At 43.7% G+C, this 22,780-nt stretch overlaps 1 protein-coding gene across 3 annotated transcripts in view; it reads right to left on the bottom strand.

Annotated features, from left to right (window-relative positions):
* Positions 1 to 22,780, bottom strand: part of MPPED2 (metallophosphoesterase domain containing 2) — a 602,895-nt gene that overhangs the window by 11,848 nt on the left and 568,267 nt on the right. For all 3 annotated transcript variants that reach the window (XM_069223473.1, XM_069223474.1, XM_069223475.1), the window contains exon 6: positions 10,196 to 10,309. In XM_069223473.1, coding sequence (XP_069079574.1) covers positions 10,196 to 10,309 — 114 coding nt within the window. The remainder of the gene's footprint in view (positions 1 to 10,195; positions 10,310 to 22,780) is intronic.

The raw sequence follows: 22,780 nt of genomic DNA on the forward strand, positions 1-22,780 counted from the left end.
TAAAGCGTCTCGCTAGCGATACGCATGCGCATGCAATGCAGGCTTGACCCTAAAAACTGCCTCCACAGCCTTAGAAAAGGCAGCAGCTCTGCAAGTTTTTAGAGCACCCCTTGTGAGGCCTCTGTCAAAGAGAATGCCGAGATAAGAAAATGTAAGGACAAAGCTGACTGTCTTACCATTAACTGTCAAGGCAACATTATCACTTTTCCTGGCACCAAAGACCATGACATTTGTCTTGGCCTGATTTACCTTCAAATCCAGTCCCTACATAAACCTACAGAGATTATCCAGAAGACGCTGTATGCCAATGGAAGTCCTGGCATTGAGGACAGAGTCATCAGCATTAACTAGTAGGGAGGCTACTGTTCCCAACACAGGGACAGTCTGCACTAAGATCTGCCTCCAAGCTATTAATATTTAAGGAAAAAAAGAAGGGGGCCAGGACCCAGGACTGGCACACACCTTTGTCAAATCAAAGGCAGTTATTTCCCCCCGCTGAACGCCCCTTCATGCTGACAAACTTCATGGTGAAGTTCCCTGAAGAAATTAAGGACGTACTAGTCAACCCCCATGTCAGACAGAATTTTCACAACTTGGCCCTGTTGACAGAGTCAAAAGCAGAGCTCAAGTCCATGAAGGCCAGGTACTGCTTACCCTTCTAGGCCACAGTGTACTTACTGATTATGAGATACAAGTTAAGAGACTGTTCAACCATTCCAAGTCAAGGTCTCAAGCCGAACTGGAGGTCAGAGAAGACATTGTTTTCACTGGCCCAAGTCTGTAGATGTTCCAGCAGAATGAGTCCCATGATTTTTGCTGTGGAATTAATTAAGGAAATGGGGTGATAGCACTGAGGGTCACCTCTTGAGCCCTTCGTAAAAATAGGTACGATGACAGCATGTGTCCATGTCTTTGGGGGACCTACAGTTAGGACAGCCTTCATGACATAAGTCAAAATAGGGGTCAACAGTGTAATAATTGACTTGAATAGATCCCCCGGGGAGCTGGCCACCGCCCATAAAATCTCACTCAGGTCCCCATCCCCGGGCAATTGCTTCAGTGTCACCAATAACTGAGTGTGAGCCTTGGTGCAATTGGTATCAAACCTCTCAGCACACTTCCTGACCCCTTTTTTAGTTGGGACCAGAAGGAGCTCATGGGTCAAATGACATATCCTGTCAAAACTATTGAGAAGGTCCTGCCCTCCCCCAAATTATGATCAACAGTAAGACACCTCAGGAAATCAGGTAGAGAGGAGGTCATCCGATTATTTAAAAAGGAGTCAGCATCTATCTTAAATCAGCTCTAAGACACCCCTCTATTCTGGGAAAATGAAAGGTGGCCAGTTTTACTCACAGTAGGCTTAATGGTGAAGAGAGACAGCAATGGAAAGAGATAGGATTCTTTGGTCGCAAAGAGGAGAGTCAACCCGACAGTCGCGGGACACCCAATCCCTCAGTGCCTGGGAAAACAGAATAAAATCAATATGGCTGGGCCTGCCTTTCCAATACAGGTGGGAGTGTTCACCGGTACTGAGGTGAGGGAGTCATGAGAAAAAAATTAGATAGTACTTAACCAATAGCAAATTAAACTCACCCCCAAGAAGGCAATGATCGAAATGGGAGAGGGTATCCCCTCGGCATCCATCATCCTGCGAACATTACCTGTCGAGTCCTTGCAAAGACACAGGTTAAAATCCCCCAAGAGTACCAGCACATCGCTTCCCTGAATATTGCTAACGGTTATCAATATACATGACAACTTACTGGCCAGGTCAGCCTTGGATGTATCAAACATATTATGAACATTAATCAGTAAGTGAGGTATCAGCACAATGCAGTAAAATAAGCTGACAGTGTGCAGCAGAAGCACAACTTGTCGATGCCACCTCGGCAGGGAAAGTCGGAGACACAAAGGTAATAAGACCACTGTTAGCCCTGCCTGCAGTGCTTGGGATGGCAGGTGTAAAGTAAGTTGCATAGCCATCCACAAAGGCAGGGTCAGTAAGACACGTTTCTTGAAGACAAATCACTGTGTAACAATCAAACAGCCTGTGCCAATCAGGGGTCCCCTACTTGCTAGCCAGGCCAGCAACATTCCCTGAGGCTACCGCCAGTGGCTGAGAGCAGATGATTACCAGGGCCAAACTAGAATCGAGACCAGCAACTGGGACAGTCATAGGATCCAAGTCAGGGCACACAACTCCATTATCCGCCAATGAAGTGTGCCAAACAGCTATAGTCACAGGCCCAGACTGCTCCTGCAAGGTGCTATAAACAGCAGAATTCCTAACCTCTGCGAGTCCATTTGGTCCAGCCCCGTGATGGGAGCAAATACGTTGAAAGTAGGCACGAAGAACCTGGACAGTAGAAAATCAGACAAAATGACTTGGGGTGTGTAAAAATATCTGTGTGCAAGTGGTTCAATGGCTGAGGAAGATGAAACAGCAAACCTTAATTTCATCAGGACGGCCTTGACCTTGCCCCGACCTTAAAGTTGATAACAATACAGCCTGAGTTATTGGGCTTGGGCATGACCAACCCATGGGACTCTACAAACAAAACTGATCTGCTTATGTAGCAAAGATAGCCCACCCAATCTACTGTTGACCCCGTGGACCACCTTGTTGAACAGCTGATCATAGTCTTAACAGGAGTTAGGGGCTAGTGGAGGAACATTCCTCAGAATGACAGCAAACTGGGATGCCTGGGGCAGAAGGTGAAGCTGCAGAGCCATGGGTGGTGAGGGTTGCAGAGCATACTCAGCTGTGGTATTTCCCAAACCTCCTGAATCACATTGCAGCGTGCCCCCACATGACAAACCTGTGGGCACAACCCAGTTCCAGTGCCCCCTCCACCCTAATTAGGGCCCACAGTCCTCCCCGGAGAAGCGGTAGCTGAAGCTGCAAGAGCTGGGGGCTGTGGATGGAGAGCATAGCAGGGAGGCCCATTCATAAGCAATGGCTTAGCATGTGATGATACCAGAAGAGCATCCCCTCAGCTCACTTAATGCAAGTTCCAGCTTGGCCCAGCGCTCTAAAATATGTTCCAATGCAATCATGAGAGAGGTCACAACTTTCATGAATGGCGTCTTAGCCAGATCAATGATGGTATACCCATCATGACTGGTGTCTCAGCCAGATCAATGGTGGTATACCCATCATGACTGGTCAAGTGGTGGCTAGCAACAGAATTAGAAGCCCTAAGCAGGACTAGGTTGACAAACTAAGGGCCCGGGCAGGGGTGCATAGACGCAGCCTCCCTTTCCACTCTTTTCTTTTTCCCCTTGGGTTTTTTGGGCTTGCTCACATTGATAGGACAAATGAGAAATTTGGAAACACTGGATGATCATCAGGCACAGCAAGCATAACAGAGTCCAGATTCACCGTGCTAGTAGAAGTGTCAGAAGTGGTGGACCACTGGTGTGCCTGGCTCAGGGGGAATGCAAGAGGGCTTAGGATCAGAGCCTAATGTAGATGACAAAGAGAGGCGGCATTCAGCAAGTTTGATTTCCCTAATAACTCTCACAACTCTCTGTAAAAATACATCAAAGGTGGTGTCCGGCATGGGCTTCGGGTTCGTGCCCCTTTGCGTCCCATGCTATTCAGAGGGTCAGAAAAAGACAATCCTCCCCGCGCACTAAGAGAAGGTGGATCAAAGCAGAAAAAGTGAAGTGCCACAAAAATATCCTTTACAGTACCTTAACTGACAGGCAAAAGAGGTGGTGGCCCAGCTCAGTCTCCTCCGGGCAGTAACGGGCCCGGTCATGGCCCAGTCTTCACACGGGCACATGCCCTCCCGCACCCTGCATGCCTCACTTGCCACTGTAGAAAGAACGAGTTTTAAAATGGCGCTGGCCCCCTCCTCCTCTTCATGGAACAGTGCCTGCTGGGGAATGTAGTCATACTTAGCAGGTCAGGCAGCAGTTGGGCACAGTCACACAGCATGTCCCACGTCGAGGTATAAAAAAGGCCATATGTAATGAAGCTGGCCTCCCTCCTCCTCGTGGAACAGAGCCTTCTGGGTGATGTGTCCCCCTCCCCAGCAGGTCAGGCAGCAGTTGGGCACAGAGTCACAAATTTACAAAGAACAGGTAACCATGAAGTCCTGATGTGTATAAATTCAAATAGCATAGAAAGAAAGGTAAGGCTGTTTGGGCACTGAGAAAGGTACCATTCATGAGTATGCACAAGTACTTTCATTGGTAGCAGAAGAAAATGGCAGAGTGGTGAAGGTCATACTAAAGATGACTAGCTAAAGATCCCATAAAAAGCTTAATTTTATTGTTTATAATGTACTTAATTGTATAATTTCACCCACTTTACAGGTGCTCCAGGAACACATACACAAAATATCAAAATAAACTACGCAGTCATTTGCTATGAAACAAATGGACCAAAATTCATGATGCACAGGCTCAGTTTTTCTGAAACATTTAGGGGTGAGGAATTTCAGGATAGACAGGGGTTGATAATACAAAATCCCAAGTACTTTGGGATAACAGCATTTAGCTCAAGGTAGTACATTTCTGCATAATAAATGAGCCATTTGCATTACTATGTCCCTGCCAACACCCCTGCATATAACAACGGAGCATGCAACTGTATTTGTGCATGCATGCATGTACACACCCATATATGTTTGTGCATGCACCTGTGATTAGCACACCTAGCCTCAAGAGAGTAAACATACACATTTACTGTTCTGTAATTAAGATGCCCAACAGGTGACTTATGGTGTATATTATTGGCCAGGTTTGCAGTGAGCAAGAAACTTCCAGTATGTATTTTTTTTGCATTACAAAATGTGAATTCCATAACATGTTAAAACTGAAAACTGCAGCAATATTTCTTATTCACAGTCTGTTGGCTCCTTTGTTTGAATTCATTTTCCTGAAAACTGCATTTGCATATTGTGCAATTACTGCAAAGTGTTACATTGTCTCAGCTGTGTTTTACCAATTAAGATTCTGCATTATAATGGAGGCTTTCAATCTGCTGCTTATTCATCCTACATCTCTCAAATACACTCTCAGGCTTTTACAGTTTTATCAGTAGAACTCTAATTTCAACTGCTCTACATTCCACAAAACATGTTTTCCGTTGTACCAAATGCTCAAATCCACTTCACCTCGCCAAAAAATAGTTTCCATTCAAATACTGTCAATACATTTAAGACAGAAACACGTGCCATGTTTTAGGTCTCAGCATATGGTAGTGAGAAGGGCTCTTTGTGCGGATGGGCCACAAACCACTGGTCTCAGTATAATTACCTTACAGGTTATCCTCTCTATTGTTTTTTCAGTAATCAGCTACAGATGGTGCTTTAATGGGGCAAGTGGCCTTTGAAAGGTGGAGTCACACCAAAAACCTAGACCTTAAATATATGATCGTTGGGGGTATTGATATGCAGGCCGGTGTTGGGGCTCATTTGCCAACTGCGCCATAGGAATTATGCTTCAGGGGAGCACCAAATTATGCAGCATGATTGAGTAAACTATGCGACAATAAAAGACTTGGCACATTTTTTAAAGTATTACTTCATTATTTTGGAATTTTTACCCTTGGTATTACAGTCTGGGCAAATAGTTCATCTCATTAATATTAGTTCATAACCATATACAGATATAGGCAACTGAACGATGACCAGTTAACCTTTGCAAGGGGACTTCCGCTGCATGCAAACACATTTTTAGTAACCTTTGACCTGTTAACGCTAGAGTTATTTTTTCTTAAACTCTGCAAATTATGCAGCACCTGATGGATTACGTGGCAAATACATAATTATGCGGAAAAAAACTGTGGGTGCACTGACTGAGAACTGGACTGAAATGCAGAAGCCAAAGACACCTAGCTTCTTGTTGGCACTACCAACACCTTATCGTACAAGTTACTTTCCTTCGGTAACGAAATATCTGGTAGAGACATATTCTAGTTGCAGATTCCTTACCTTAGAATTTTCCCCCAGGCATCAGACTAGATCCGGAGATAATTCCAGTGGCCCTGGACACATAGGGGGTCATTATGATTTCAGCAGACCGAAAAGCCCATCTGCCGAAATCCCGATGGGGAGGTTGCCACCAGTGGCTGCCTCCCCGCCGGGCCCATTACAAGTTTCCCACTGGGTCAGCGGGTGGAAAGCACAGTTTTCACCCACTGGCCCAGCGGTAAACAGCCTATAGCATTGTCTCTGGCTCGTAATTGAGCCAGCGGCAATGCTGTAGTACGCAGGGTGCACCAGCAGACAGTGAACATTGAGAAGGTGCTAGGCAGGGGGGCCCCTGCTCCCGTTCTCCGCCAGCCTTTTCATGGCAGTGCTACCGCCATGAAATCGCTGGCGGAGAATGAAGTTGTAATCCCCAGCACCGCCAAGACGACAAAATCTGAAGGTGCTGATGGTCCGACCGCAGCGGTAATGTGGCGCTTGGTCCGACCAGCACCACAAACCTGGTGGTTGTTAGACGGCCAGGTTCTTAATGAGGCCCATAGTGTGTTGTCACTGACTGATCAGATTTCACTTTCGCAGCATTTTGCTTTGGCCTCGACTTGCATATTGCTTCACTTTACTACTTGACATCCACTCCTGCGCTCATTGACAAGTTTGGGATTTCTGTAGCATATAAAGAATTTCAGATTGTTGTCCCAGAGTTTTCTGTTTACCTACACCTTAGAAGAAGCAGAGCGTAAGTTATTTCATTTTCAACTTAGGAAAGTTTGAGTGAGTTCTGTCACAATGAAGACAATCCCTTCAATCCCTTGTTGAATAAAGCTATATACCCTTACCACTTTGACAGAGAGGGCTATAAATATTACATCATTAACTGGTTTCAACTAAATGTTGTTGCTTAGTTACATTTTGCTTTTAGGTGTAATGTATTTATATATATATATATACATACATATGTATATATATATATATATATATATATATATATATATATATATATATATATATATATATATATATATATATTATTGTTAGGTCATAAGCATTGCATTTAGTATGCGAGTTATGGTTTGCATGACTGCTGTGAGAGTCATGAGCTCCGCTTCAAACTATAACTGAATTTCAGTGTTTCTCAGTTTATATCATAAGCATAACTGCATTTTATGTTATGTATGTAAATTTCCTAGGTTTTCTTAAACATAGGTAAAGGTGTTTTAACCATACTATATAACTTCAATTTAACATTTCCATTTTTCTGTGTACTTTGTTTTTGTTTATAGAGCACATCCAAGAGTTCCCTACGCCTAAACCTACTCAGGCGGCCAACACTACTGTACATAGCCCTAGGACGTGCACAGCAGGGTTGTGCCCAAGGTCAGCCAACATCCACTGTGCATGGCCTTCAGACATGACCAGCAGGAGTTGAGAACAGAGCCAGGCTTCAGGACAAGCCCTGCACACTATGCTCTCCAGACAGCAAACCAGAGGACCTATAACTATGCCCAGCATGGGTAGGATACAGGGCACCCAGGCCGTGCACTATGCCCTCTATATGCACGGCTTTCAGCTGTATGCTGCATAGTTAGGCACAGGACCTGTTTACTAGCCAAGCCATATGTCCAATCTCCATGGTTGGCTGTATTTGGAAAGTAGTTAGTTCCCTATTGCTCCACTTTGCCAACAAATACTTACGATGATTTTTAGCATAGTTCCATTGAGGAGGGTCCCACATGGGTCTTGTTTGGGGGTGAGGGGCTCCAGGTTATGTTAACCCTTCCCCCTGTGATGGTTTTCTTTTCCCCTAACATGGTTCTCAGTGCAACACCTTTGCCAACGGCAGCTACAATTTACATTGTTTCTGTCACAGACAGCCAAGCAGGAAACCACAAAAATGCTTCAAATGGTAGAATTAAAAAACAATTCATACATAGGTAGTGGGCTTAATATATTAGCCTAGATATGAGAACAAATCAATGAAATTCGGCAAAAACAAAATCAGAGAAAATTATTTTACCTATTATGGAGAAAATCACAGTTTAGTAAGCAAAGGTTATGATGCAACATGTTCCAGTGATCACACAGTAAAGTTCAAACAGTGTTGTAAAAACCTGTGTATATAAATAGAACGTGGAAAAAAGTAGCCCAGCAAAACCACCATGTCAGAACACTGAATTAAAATTGCCCACAGGTTACACTGAAACAGTGGTTGGCCAATAACCTCTGCTGTTGACGTTTCGATTCCCTACAGAGTGCTGGGATCATCATCAATAATAAAGGAAGCTGATGGAGTCAAAATCGCAAAGTGCACTAAAGGGTGTTCCTGCTGATCACACTCAATGTAAAGAAAGAGACAAGGCACTGGCAATTGCCTAAAGGTCTCCCACGATACTGACAGGATCATTTCAGGATCTTTTCCATTCCTGCTCCTTGTCTTTGGTTTTCTGTGTCCCCAGGTAAGCTGTTACAGTATTTATTTCGATGATAAAAAATTTGGTGGAACTTGATTAAGAATATATGGTTTCTCTAAGAGTGGCAACTGGCTACTGAGACACTGTAGAAGCATGAGCAGGTGCTACTATGCGACTGTGATGAGCTGTAGCCCAGGGGAACTTGGTGGTTTGAATATCTGGACTAGTTGATCTATGTGTGTTTCTGTACAATGGAGGGTCAAGCGCATCTTGGTCTCGGTGCAATAGCGAATACTACGACTTCATGTTGCAGTTTCACCTGCATCTGTTTTATTGGTACCTTCTACCAAAACATCATGTGCCTTGTCCTGCAAACTCTTCTTTCCTTGCCCCTTATCTTCCCTGCTTTATGTAAACAAGACCACCATCATGGCTGCCCTACTTTGCCTTAAAAATGGCCCTTGGCTTCAGGTAGTTTGTATCTCTGACCACTACACATGTTCACAAATTGCTCTGGTCGGCAATTGTGGATGTTCTCATCTAGACGGTTCCATGTGATAACATTTCGACCATTACTGAGGGATTCATCTTCGTAGAATATTCAAGGGGTAATTAATATCGGGTTCCTATATTTTCAATTATATTAAGATGGGGTTAATAACAACATTTGAATCCATTGTTAATCTCTCTTTTTATGCTAACTTTATCCTCTATTTATAATTGTTTTGAGACATCCCTAACACCACCTATTCCCCCACAGGTACTTGTTTTAACCTAAACTTCACTGCTATCCTTATTTAATAGGACGTATCGGTTTCTTATGTATCACATCCAGATGCTCGTGTCATTGCATTGTTTCCTTCCACTTTTATCATCATTTCCCCCCCAAAGGTTATGGGATGCCTTTTTTACTGGCCACCCAAAGAATCTCGCTGGTTCAATTCTCCTCTGCCCCAAACTAAGATCCAGTGCCAACTTGTCAGTCTCCCTTGCCTTTGTATCTTCCCAGCCTGTCACCTTGGCACAAACGCCACTTGGCTCCAAGCATAACACCAAATCAAGCATCATCGAAGATACCTCCTGTCCTTGCTTAAGCATCAGCCCAACCCAAGTGTTGTCTGGGCCCAACAGTGTTATGTTCCCTTAAAAGTCTGTGCAATGTAATCTAGCGTACTGTTTTATTGTCAGGGCTGGGTTGGGTTGGCCATTCTACCACTTTGTACTGAGGGCATCTTTAAGAAGGGATTGGTGAGAACATTTTAGCCAGGGCTGATTTGGTCCCCAGTCTGGCACTTGCTGCATCGCACACAGACACCTTGTGGAAGCAAATCAAGAGTTGATATATACAGTTATGGTGAGCTCTGTTTTTTGTTGGCTGTGATGAGAGTGGTGTATTGTATGGCATGGTGTTGCGTGATAAAGCAGTTAATGTCGCAGTTTGATGAGGTAAATGGATGCAGGGTGTTAAGTGGAGCAGTACTGTGTTGAAGGTTTGAGGTCGTATAGTGTGACATCGTGAGGCGCGGAGCATTTTATAGAGGAGCGGTAAGGAGTGCAGATGCACGGTGTGGTTAGATATTGTACTCAGATGTGTGATTAGCTGCTGTTGTGTGGATGTTTTCATGGTATGTGGTATAAAGAAAGAATGGGGGGCATGTGGTGGAGGTCGGATGTAGTATTTAACATTGTGTATACACGGAGAGGAGCAAAGTAGAGTGAACTGTGACTTACAAATGAAATAAAGTGCCTTTCAATGCTATTCCTGGAGGAAATACAATTGCCTGTCTTATAGCTGAGTCGGTACATTCATTCAGTGAAGCAACAGGTATGTTTTTTTCTTACCTTCGTGAATTCCACCGAAGACGTGCAGCTTGGGTCGTACTCGCCGCTGGACTGTGTTTAAGAGCTCAACGCAGCCCACTCTCTGCAGTTCCTTTGGAACCCAGTCTCGAAAACCTAAGGCGAAATGCAATCAATATTGTTAATTTTCTCTATTCAGGTAAGGTTTCGTTTAGGCTTTCAGGAAGCCATAATTCACCGCCGGTTTATTACGTTATCTGTAATCCTAACCTCCCCATTAAAGCTCGCAATTGCTTTTAAGAAACTTTTCTATGCCACTTTATCTTCCCAGGGTTCTTGTGCTTTTTTAATTCTCTTCTCTAATTAACATTTTTTCCGTAGGCAGTTTGATTGATTAAACTACAGGCTAAGAATCGTATTTTCTTGGTTAGAAGGTCCACAGCTTTATTTCCCGGCAGTGGAGCAATGTTTAAACCGTGTTCCCCTGCGTGTCCCTTCTCTATGGATTATTTCAAGCCAAGAGGATACTGGAAAAATGCATGTGTGCTGGAAGCATTACTGTACATTATGGCTCAAATAAGTCCTATATGCACTACCAAGGGCAGGATAAGGGCACATATACACTAATCATTTCAGTCTGAACAATTAGTATCGAAAGCACGCATGCCCAAGTTCCATACATAGCATTACAGCGGACAAAATATATAGTGTATACTGTAATCATTGGTCAGAGAAGTCCAATGTATGTCCAGGAAGGATGAATTCTAAGCAGATTTTCAGCATATCCAAATCAAATCATTACGCAGAATTTTTTTTTTTTTTTTTTTTTTAATGGAGCTTAAATTTAAAATCATTTGGTTATTCTAAAAACCTTTCATAGATTTATTCTACTTAAACCTAAGATATACATCACTGGTTTAGGGTCTTCACAACAGTATTACACTTCCGGGTGACTCAGTAACCATGGGCCTATCTGACAAATAAAAAAAAAATAAAAAAAAAAATATATATATATATATATATATATATTTTTTTTTTTTTTAAAGGCAAACTTTTTCCCCCCTACCAATGTAATACTTGCAAAATCTATTGGCACTGTTTCATGTCACCTTCCCTCAGTTCTCGGAACCGGAAAGGACACTGTCAGTCTGACTCGAGTGGTTTCCTTGTTGATTACACAGGACACTTGGGTCTGACGTAAAGTAGCCTTAGAGCAGCTCTGCGGCTTACCTTTTGCTGAGACCACTCTATCGGCTTTTCGTGCTGGCATTGCACCACCTGTCCCTCGAAGGAACAGGGGCCATAATGTGACAATGACACACTAAGTAAAGGGCGTAGGTAAACAGGTAGCTGCTGAGGGGGGGAAATGCCTCTTTCCCGATTCTCTGAGATGCTCACCCTGCAAAGGGTTACTGTCTTCTTTGGAAAGTATTAATCATTTTCTACTTCAGGAGCACATGCACTTTCTCTAATCGATGGCACATTAGGTAGCAAAGGGAATGGGGAAGCTGTGATATACCACTATTTCTGCTCCCTTGTGAATCACAATGTTGCAACCGCAATTTGCTGTGACGAATTGCAATGTCCGTTTTGTGCGTTGCAATTGGTACTGTACAAAGCTGGCCTTGGGGGCAAGGCTGGTGTTGATTCAAACTCCATAGCCCTTTAGTGCACCTGGCGCTCCCATATTACAATGTGCGCCCTTTATGCAGGGTCAAAACTCTCAAGGAAATCAGACTGCTGTCAGGCCCTCAGTCAACTGCACGAGGAGCGAGTCACCACCGCCAAGCAGGTCGGTGCTAACTCACGATTTTATAGTAAAAGCCACTTAGTTTTACAGTTAAAATAGAACATCCATAAAAAAGAACATCAATTACAGCAAATGTCTTCTGTCTAGATTATTTAAGTGAGGTGCATAAATGGTAAGGGAGGGGGAGAGGAATCTAATGCGAAGGGACACAAGGAAACAGTGGCAAGCCTTTTAAAGCTGTTACCATGGTTTAGATGTGGTAGAGTACTAGCACAGAAACAGCTGAACAAATTGAATAGTAAAGGCCTATCTACCCTGGTTTGTTTCCCCGTGTGTTACTGCATTCCAAAGAGAAGCACCAGAAGCTCCCCTTTATGCCCTGTCATTGCCACCTCAGTTACATGTGCTTCACAATACCAGCAACAATGACGTGGCATGGATTTGGAGAAGAAAGGACGGTATCCAATTTCTGAGGGTTCACAACAAACTTTCTGAAAACAAAAATGTTCGTTTTGGAGGTAAAATTAAAGTACTAAAAAGTGGGCTTCAGCAAACAGTACGGTTTTAAAAAGGGCAGGGTTCTGTGCCCCACCAAAGGGTTCTAGGTACTACTCGAAACTGATTCAAAGAAGAGGGATAGGACATGGATAAAATAGAGTCTACACTTAAATCACTAGATACAAGCACAAAGTCATTTAAGCACCACACCACCACTTATCCATTGAATAAGGCATCAATAGATAGTTCAACGCAGAGAACAATACAAAAGGGCAAGTAAGCATGAGAGCCAGTTTGGCGATGCTCCCAAAGCACTGGCCACTCTGAACCTCCTCTGCTAGCTCCCAAATCTTGATGCGACCTTGGAGCAGGGTACAGTATCCCAGATGGATGGCAAAATGCAGTTTACAGAGGCAAAGGCTAAAATATCCGGGAAGAAATTAAGGCAGAAATATAAAACACATCATGGGCTATAAGGACTTGCAAACATCATCACTGGGAGGCAGTGGTGACTACAGAGAGTGGGAAGAGAATGTCTTATGTGGAAAGAATGTCTTTCACCTTCAGGCTGAAAGGTCTTTCCAGTGGAACGTTTGTTAGATAGTGCAGTGTTTGTAGTACTAAGTCACAGGAATCAAGTGATGAACTAGTGACTCAAAATCCGAGGTCGAATAAAGTAAATTCCGCCTTTGAAAATGCGAACTTGATCAGAAAAAAATCCAAAGTGCAGTGGTGAACTGTGAACAACTAACACTACAGTCAGATATTACCTTCAGGGTGCACATATTTCAAACAGGACGAGGTCATGATCATTTAATCAAAGGCGGGGAAGATAATGATCTCTTGGACTTCACTCTAGTTTTATGTGGTTTGAGGCTTATTAAGCTTTAATAATTTAAAGTAGAAAATTGTGCAAATAGTTTATTTCCATTAGGTTTTCTACATCACTTAATGCCACAAGCTCTTACATCAAAAATACTACAAATGAAAGAAATAAAAGTTAACTTCTCTCTCCGGGGGACAACTGTTACCAGGACGAGGTGGTAGCTGAAAAAGTTATCAATGATGGATACGATTCTTCAGACACTCCTTTATTCTGACAGTCAGTGACTGCACCACAACCAGATCCTCATCATTATAACACCTGACCACTAATTGTAAGGGACCATTTCACCTTGGGTCACTACATACTACATCGCCAAAGCAAGTAACTTAATTACATTGAGATTGAAGGGAAAGTAAAAATACAATAAAAGCAAATAAAATAACAGTTATTAAGCTTAAAAATACAATTGTAAATAAAAAATGGATTGCTCCCTTCCCCGAAATATTAGATTTGCCTATTTAAAATATTAAGGCGGTCATTCTGACTGCCGCCGCCCGCCATGCGGTCACCGCCATTCGGCCGCTCGCGGAGGCCATTCTGGCTTTCCCACTCGGCCGGCGGGCACCCGCCAAAGGAGCGCCAGCCGGCCCAGCGGGAAAGGCCCTGCAACACAGAGGCTGGCTCCGAATGGAGCCGGCGGTGTTGCAGGGGTGCGACGGGTGCAGTTGCACCCGTCGCGATTTTCACTGCTCTGCTATGTTAGGGGGCCCCCCGACACCCGTTCCCGCCATCCTGTTCCTGGCGGTAAAAACCGCCAGAAACAGGATGGCGGGAAGGGGGTCGGAATCCCCATGGCGGCGCTGCTTGCAGCGCCGCCATGGAGGTTCAGCCCTGCCAGGGGTATTCCGGCGGGAAACCGCCGGATCCCCTTTTCTGACCGCAGCTTTACCGCCGCGGTCAGAATGGGCACTGAAGCACCGCCAGCCTGTTGGCGGTGCTTCCGTTGCCCGCGGCCCTGGCGGTTTAGGACTGCCAGGGTCAGAATGAGGCCCTAAGTTTGTTAATTCATTATTACAAATCAATGAAAAGTATTTACATTAAATTAAAATAAAGTTTAAAGTTAGATCACCGCATCAACATAACTGTAAATAAATTATATAAACTTAAGTGTGTATGGTTATTAAAACAAGTACATTAAATAACAACACATATAACTACAAGGGTTAAGATATTATTTTGTTTAATTAACATTTTTTAATTGTTTTTCTGCTTTAAAGTACATAAAAATAAACCAAACTTTAAAACCTCAGGTTATAACCTTCTTGTCATCATGTCATAATTAACAATGATAGTGTTTTCCCTAACTGAAATTCGATGGCATCTTGCTATACACAACCACCCCATAAAGTAATAAAGAACTGTCCAACAATAAGTTAGGTTAGTAGAAGACCAGATTGCTGTCTTTATGCTTCTCCATACTTTATAACATTTACCTGGGTAGCATCTAGATCACCTTACCTGTCTCCATACACTTAACTAGATTCCTGCCCCATTACTCCTGCAAAGGTACCCTTGGATTGCTGCCTGAGCTATATCTCATTTCACTATCACAAAAACCAAGTTAACAAATATTTTAGGATGCATGGGGATCACCAAATCGCCCCAGACACCTAGAAGTGCTAGCAAGCCCCAGCGGGAACTCCAGAGGGGCATCCAAGGGGGACTCTGTCTCCACCCATGAAGCCCTTAGGATATCAATCATAGCTGAAATAATACATCTACTGCACCTACAAAGAGAAAGGCTGCAGTACATGTAGGAAGAGGGGCAGCTCAGTCATTTTAGAAGCGCTGGTCTTCTAAACAGAGATAGCGAAGGCATCCTCCAACATACCACACCCTGGCTCTAAAGTGGTTCAGTAGTGTCTCCAAAAATCTATTACAGAAGCTCCCTTTGTCCCTTATCACCTACACCCCAAAATAATCAAAATATTCTGTCACAATTTTAACCTGCAAAGTCATGGTATCAGCAGGTTGCCAAACACCCACTGGCTACAGCCCTCATTTTTACAAATGTTATATGAAATTAGTTATAATTTAAAATCATTTAAATGTCTAATACCAAAATAAGACTAGGATTACAGCAATTTGCATACAAATAAATGGAGTAGAGTTAAAAAAAATACCCTTCTTTATAAGTGCATTGTAAGGTTGAAATAGTAGTGGTCTTGATAGTGGAAAACTTTAGCGTAAAAAAAGTATTAGATGATGTATTATTGGCTGCAACATGGCTGCAGGTAGATGCAATGGATATCGATTTAGTAACATCATTGCCTCAAGGAAGATAGATGCTGCCCAATCTATAAGTTGTACATATGTAGTACAATTATCCACTGGCTACAGTAAGAAAGCAAGAGGGACAAGAATCCAAGTCAGCTTTGGCAGCGATTATTTCATTTGTAATATGAGAGGGGCCAGCAGGAAACACAAGTATAAACGCTTCTCCTAAAGAAAGAGGTGGCTCTGTCAAGGATGACAATTGAGTTAGTAGCGAAGTAAAAGCTGGCAATCAAAGGTTGAAGGTTAAAAACCTCTGCAATACTTAGACTGAACAACATAAACAGATATGCTGCCAGAATAAATAAGAACATTCCAAATGATCCGAAGCCAGAAAAACGTGAACATCTCTTCTTTTGGTGCCAAGCCACTTATTTGTTGAAGACTTCCTTTGCATATTTCACTTGGAAAGTCAAAAGGAATTTATTGCTCTCAAATGTAATACACATAACTACAGAGTATTTGTGGCCATGAGCTAGGACAATATTCCTTTATTATGCATAGGAATTGCAGTGGTTGTTCAGCAACCATGTAGAGCTTGTACAATAAAGACAAAGGAACTTAAATATTCCTAGCTAGTGTGATATACTCTCAGTGACTAGTAAATTGGAGGTGTTAGACTTTTCATCCTTGGTGTGGTCTCCCTTAACGTTTTGCCTCTGTTCCCCAGGGTGTTGATGTGTGCTGGACTCTGATTTTACAGTTTCTGTTACTCTGGGCACTTTACCACTGCTAACCAGTGCTAAAGTGCAAGTGCTCCTTTACAAAATGTGTATTTTATTGGCTTATCCATGATTGGCATATTTGATTTACTAGTAAGTCCCTAGTAAAGTGCACTGGAGGTGCCAGGGCCTGTAAATCAAATGCTACTAGTGGGTCTGCAGCACTGGCTGTGCCACCCACATCAGTAGCTCTGTAATCATGTCTGTGACCTGCCACTGCAGTGTCTGTATGTGCAGTCTTAACTGTAAGTTCGACTTGTCAAGTGTACCAACTTGCCAGGCCTAGACCTTCCATTTTCTTACATGTCAGACACCCCTAAGGCAGGCCCTAGGTAGCCCCAAAGGCAGGGTGCAGTGTATGGTTAAGGTAGGACATATAGTAATGTGTTTTATATGTCCTGACAGTGAAATATTGCTAAATTTCGTTTTTCACTGTTGCAAAGCCTGTCCCCCTCATAGGTTAACATGGGGGCTACCTTTAAATCTGATTAAAGTGTAGATTCCCTTTGGGAGTGGATGGACATGTGGGGCTTGGGGTCTCTGAGCTCACAAATTAAAAATACATCTTTTAGTAAAGGTGATTTTAAGATTGTGTGTTTGAAAATGCCACTTTTAGAAAGTGAGCATTTTCTTGCTTATACCATTTCTGTGACTCTGCTTGTTTGTGGATTCCCTGTCTGGGTCAGTTTGACAGTTGGGCGGGTTGCACCTCACACTAGACAGTGACACAAAAGGAGCAGGGGTGTAGTCTGCATTTCCTGATCAGCCATCTGCTTTGTGGAGCTACCCTGCAGTTGCTGCTTCTGCCAGAGTAAGAGGGCAAAGACTGGACTTTGTGTGCCTTCCATCTTGAGAAGAAATCTCCAAGGGCTTGATTTAGAGCTTGCCTCCTGTTGTTTGAATTCTCAGGGACAGCAAAGACTTCTCTCTGCCAGCACCTGGAGTCTCTGGAGAGACTCCTACTCTGCCCTGTGGTGGCCATCCAGTTCCTGGGACCCTGAAAGGAGAAGCTGGCAGCCTAAAGACAAGGAAATCCATGCACAGAGCGCTATGTGGGGATAAGATCGACGCAACTCCGATCTGCAGCTGAAGAAACGATATGCTGCCAGCCTCGCAGCTGAGAAACGACGCTCGCAGGAAACGCGACCGGAGAATTGATGCACAGAGAAGGAGAAATCACACGCAGCATCGCTGACAGAGGCTGCAGATCACAATCTGCGCTGCAGGGTTTTCGGATCATCGTGCGGCTGGATTTCCGACTCAAGTACCGCTGTGCGCGGAAAAACAACGCAAGGCCTGCCCGGAACTGAGAGTGCTGACCGGATCGACGCATTGCTCTCCTGCGGAGAGAAGAAACGACGCGCCCGACCCGGCGAAAGGAGAAAGGACGCACGGTTCCGCTCGTGAGTTGAATCAATGCATCGCAAGCCCTTTTTGAAACGCACTCGCCCGTGCTGGGTTATTTTTGATGCGCCCAAGGTACTTTTTCACGCTGACAGCGTTAGTGTGTGTTTAAAACTACTTAAAGACTCTTTATGCATTTTTATTGATAACTTGACTTGTGCATTGTGGTTTTTTGTTGTTTTGGTCTTGTTTTGTTTACAGAAATATTTCCTATTTTTCTAAACTGGTGTTGTGTCATTTTGTAGTGTTTTCATTAAGTTACTGAGTGTTAGTTGGTGCAAATACTTTACACCAAGCACTCTGAAGTTAAGCCTACTGCTCTGCCAAGCTCCCAAGGGGGTAAGTAGGCTTTAGCTGAGGGTGATTCTCTTTTACTCTGACTAGAGTAAGGGTACTTGCTTGAACAGGGGGTAACCTGACTGTCAACCAAAGACCCCATTTCTAACAGGAGGGCACCCCCTTCCTCAATAAAAATAAGTAGTAATTAAAACAACAGATTAAAATGGAAGGCGTTTTTTCTTTTATAAAGGGAGAAATGTTGTGGGGGTTATGCGTTAAGAGAACTACTTTTTCAGAAGTAAGAATAATATTTAAAATTTCACACGGGTATAAACGAGCCACTCGTGGATTCGGCAACCACAGTGTGCAACTCACTTCTGGCCAGCATACTGTCTCTACCTGTAGGAAAGTACCATCTTGCCTGGCATGTTACCCCCATATTTCACTGTATATATGTTGTTTTAGTTGTATGTGTCACTGGGACTCTGCCAGCCAGGGCCCCAGTGCTCATAAGTGTGCCCTGTATGTGTTACCTGTGTTATGACTAACTGTCTCACTGAGGCTCTGCTAATCAGAACCTCAGTGGTTATGCTCTCTCATTTCTTTCCAAATTGTCACTAACAGGCTAGTGACCAATTTTACCAATTTACATTGGCATACTGGAACACCCTTATAATTCCCTAGTATATGGTACTGAGGTACCCAGGGTATTGGGGTTCCAGGAGATCCCTATGGGCTGCAGCATTTCTTTTGCCACCCATAGGGAGCTCAGACAATTCTTACACAGGCCTGCCACTGCAGCCTGAGTGAAATAACGTCCACGTTATTTCACAGCCATTTTACACTGCACTTAAGTAACTTAGAAGTCACCTATATGTCTAACCTTTACCTGGTAAAGGTTGGGTGCTAAGTTACTTAGTGTGTGGGCACCCTGGCACTAGCCAAGGTGCCCCCACATTGTTCAGGGCCAATTCCCCGGACTTTGTGAGTGCGGGGACACCATTACACGCGTGCACTACATATAGGTCACTACCTATGAGTAGCTTCACAATGGTAACTCCAAATATGGCCATGTAACATGTCTAAGATCATGGAATTGCCCCACCAATGCCATCCTGGTATTGGGGAGACAATCCCATGATTCCCCGGGTCTCTAGCACAGACCCGGGTACTGCCAAACTGCCTTTCCCGGGGTTTCTCTGCAGCTGCTGCTGCTGCCAACCCCTCAGACAGGTTTCTGCCCTCCTGGGGTCCAGCCAGGCTTGGCCCAGGAAGGCAGAACAAAGGAATTCCTCAGAGAGAGGGTGTTACACCCTCTCCCTTTGGAATAAGGTGTCAGGGCTGGGGAGGAGTAGCCTCCCCCAGCCTCTGGAAATGCTTTGATGGGCACAGATGGTGCCCATCTCTGCATAAGCCAGTCTACACCGGTTCAGGGATCCCTCAGCCCTGCTCTGGCGCGAAACTGGACAAAGGAAAGGGGAGTGACCACTCCCCTGACCTGCACCTCCCCTGGGAGGTGCCCAGAGCTCCTCCAGTGTGCTCCAGACCTCTGCCATCTTGGAAACAGAGGTGCTGCTGGCACATTGGACTGCTCTGAGTGGCCAGGGCCAGCAGGTGACGTAAGAGACTCCTTCTGATAGGCTCCTTCAGGTGTTGCTAGCCTATCCTCTCTCCTAGGTAGCCAAACCTCCTTTTCTGGCTATTTAGGGTCTCTGCTTTGGGGAATTCCTTAGATAACGAATGCAAGAGCTCATCAGAGTTCCTCTGCATCTCTCTCTTCACCTTTTGCCAAGGAATCGACTGCTGACCGCGCTGGAAGCCTGCAAAACTGCAACACAGTAGCAAAGACGACTACTGCGACATTGTAACACTGATCCTGCCGCCTTCTCGACTGTTTTCTTGGTGGTGCATGCTGTGGGGGTAGTCTGCCTCCTCTCTGCACTAGAAGCTCCGAAGAAATCTCCCGTGGGTCGACGGAATCTTCCCCCTGCAACCGCAGGCACCAAAGAACTGCATCACCGGTCCTCTGGGTCTCCTCTCAGCACGACGAGCGAGGTCCCTTGAACTCAGCAACTCTGTGACTCCCATAGTCCAGTGACTCTTCAGTCCAAGTTTGGTGGAGGTAAGTCCTTGCCTCCCCACGCTAGACTGCATTGCTGGGAACCACGTGTTTTGCAGCTACTCCGGCTCCTGTGCCCTCACCGAGGATTTCCTTCATGCACAGCCAAGTCTGGTACACGGTCTCCATTGAAACACATTTTATTGAATGCACGTTTTTGACCACAATTTGGTCACAATATAAATCATCTTCTTGGTGCTGCCATACCAATTTAAGAAACTCTGGCATATTCTGAGGTGATTTTACCCTGTGTAAAATGTTTATCCTCCACTGAGATTTGATGAACCATGTCTGTGAGAAATCTGGCTTCTCTCATAAGTTTCTCATAAAGGGTTATGGAAAGTGCTCTCAAAGATAAAAATTGGAACATATTTTCTGTAAGTTCACACGATCTTCCTCTGCCCCTCAGCCATGCACAAATAAAGTCTGGCATACTAAGTGAAACATGTACTTCCAACTGCTGCAGCAGCAGCCTGTCAGTTGATTCTCTAGTGTTCTACTGCAGCCTCCCACAGTGCTATGATAAACGAACAGAGCACTAACATTGTTATTTATGACAACAGTGTGGCAGACCTCAAGTCATCCTGACTGAATCAAAGCTGTTGTAAGAAATGTGGTTATTAGTTGTGCAGTATATGAGGCCTGCACAGCTAATACGTCCACAATTCTCTCATTACTGGGAACCAAGTACCCCATAGTAGCACCTGACTCTCTGATATTACTGAATCACTGCAGTCCAAAACCTACTCAGGGGAGGTTTTGTGGTCTAGCAGTCTCAATTTGCTGTCATGAAATATGTGATTCTCAAATACATTTGACTCCTAGTGGGGAATGTCCCCCAAAAATCACAATACCCCCCCACCTAAACCAGGTGCAACATCACAATGTAAGTGGATGTCATTTGAAATAAAGCATGCATATTGGTTTTGTCATGGGTTCCCACATCAATGTATAAGGCAAGCCTATTGGCTTTGTCAAAGGGTCACCACATTATAAGAACCATACTCATATAAGGTAGTCATAAAATTATAATTATATTTAAAAGGCAAACAACACTTAAATTTGCCAATTATAGTCCAACAACCTAATTATAATTTCCGCCCCACCATTCATTGCACATGGCCTGACATTTTACATCCCTCATGACATGTTCAATCACCTTTTCGATTACATTACTGAGGGCATCTCATAGGTAGCTTTATAAAAGTTACTTTTCCTTAATAGTTAAAAAAATATATATAACCTCATCACTGTGTTGGGTTTCTAATAAATATTAAAAAGGGTTGTTTGATTATTACTTTAGCTGGTCCCTTCACTGAGATACCAGAATTAATATTTAATATGGCGTCCCAGGGTTTCTCTATGGGCCATCCAGCATTCCTACAGTGAAAATATATTTTGGGTGCTAGTCACTGGAACAACATTAAAAATCAATTTCTACACGACCTACAATTAAATACAATTCACCCAGACTTGTGGGTTACAACGCCTACATAAGGGTGATTTAATAATATTTAAAAGGAAGGTTTTGAACTGTCAAAAGGGCTTACTTTATCTTAGTTTATCAGGTTTAATTGCAATTTCTATACTGCTGCAGTTCAGCTACAATGGTACATCTGAAACCATGTTATCACTGCCACTGTAGTGGGTGGAAAAAAGGTGGTACAGTCCATTACTGGCACTGATCTTCCATGACCAGAGTGCTCTTTCTACCATGTACTGGGGACTTTAGGCAAGGTAAATATACCAATCAAGAGTATGCCAATTCATTGATGTTTATGGGAGAGCACTACCCTACTTACTAGTTAGTAGGGGTAAACTGCAAAGAATTCTAAAGTCAGCCAAACAGATGGGCTAACATTCTGGGGGACATCACGTGTTAACACACACACACACACACAAAATAAATGTTGCTCTATAACATTTTCATGAGAACACAACTGGATATGCAAATCAAAACAATGTGAGATGCACAATTTTAAGTTGGGATCGGTCTACCCCTCTACTAAAAAAATGTGGCTCATTCGATTTGTGACTTTTACAAAGGGTTAAAAAATACAAACGCATTGGTTGTGAGGCAGAGAGAGTTAGATAGTTGGAGAGTGCCAAAGGCAGCGACATGGCACACAGCAGAAGTTGGGAGTCTGTGGGGAGCTGGCTGTAGCGAATCCTTGATGTGGTAGTGTGTCCACGGCAGGTTGGACTAACTTGCTCCCAGGAAAACGTTATCAACCCAGGTGACTGCAAGTCAGTGTGTGCCTGAATCTACACTAAATGTAGGTATATTACTGAACAGCAGTGACAGCTTTTTAAAGAGCTTGGCTATGTATAGATTGCTAAAGAATTCTTGAAGTTCATATCAATAGAATTAAATGCCGAAATAATCATGACTCCTTTGCAACTTCAGATAAGGAAAACCCTCACCTACCCCATGTCACTTTCGTTTTTCAGCTTTTGAGCAATAGGATTCTTGAGGAAGAGAAATTAATATTGAAGAATATGTTACCACTGTTTTGACTTTAAACTAGATTACCTAGCCGTTCATGTTTCTGGAATCCATGGGCCAGATGTATCATCACGGCCCTTTGCGATTCGGAAATAGCGATTTTTAAGAAATCGCTATTTCCGACTCGCAAAGTGCCTTGTATCACATTTGCGATTCGGTAATAGCGATTTCTTAAAAATTGCAAATGCT

The sequence above is a fragment of the Pleurodeles waltl genome, chromosome 3_1 (assembly GCF_031143425.1).
Source record: "Pleurodeles waltl isolate 20211129_DDA chromosome 3_1, aPleWal1.hap1.20221129, whole genome shotgun sequence".
NCBI classification, from domain to species: domain Eukaryota; kingdom Metazoa; phylum Chordata; class Amphibia; order Caudata; family Salamandridae; genus Pleurodeles; species Pleurodeles waltl.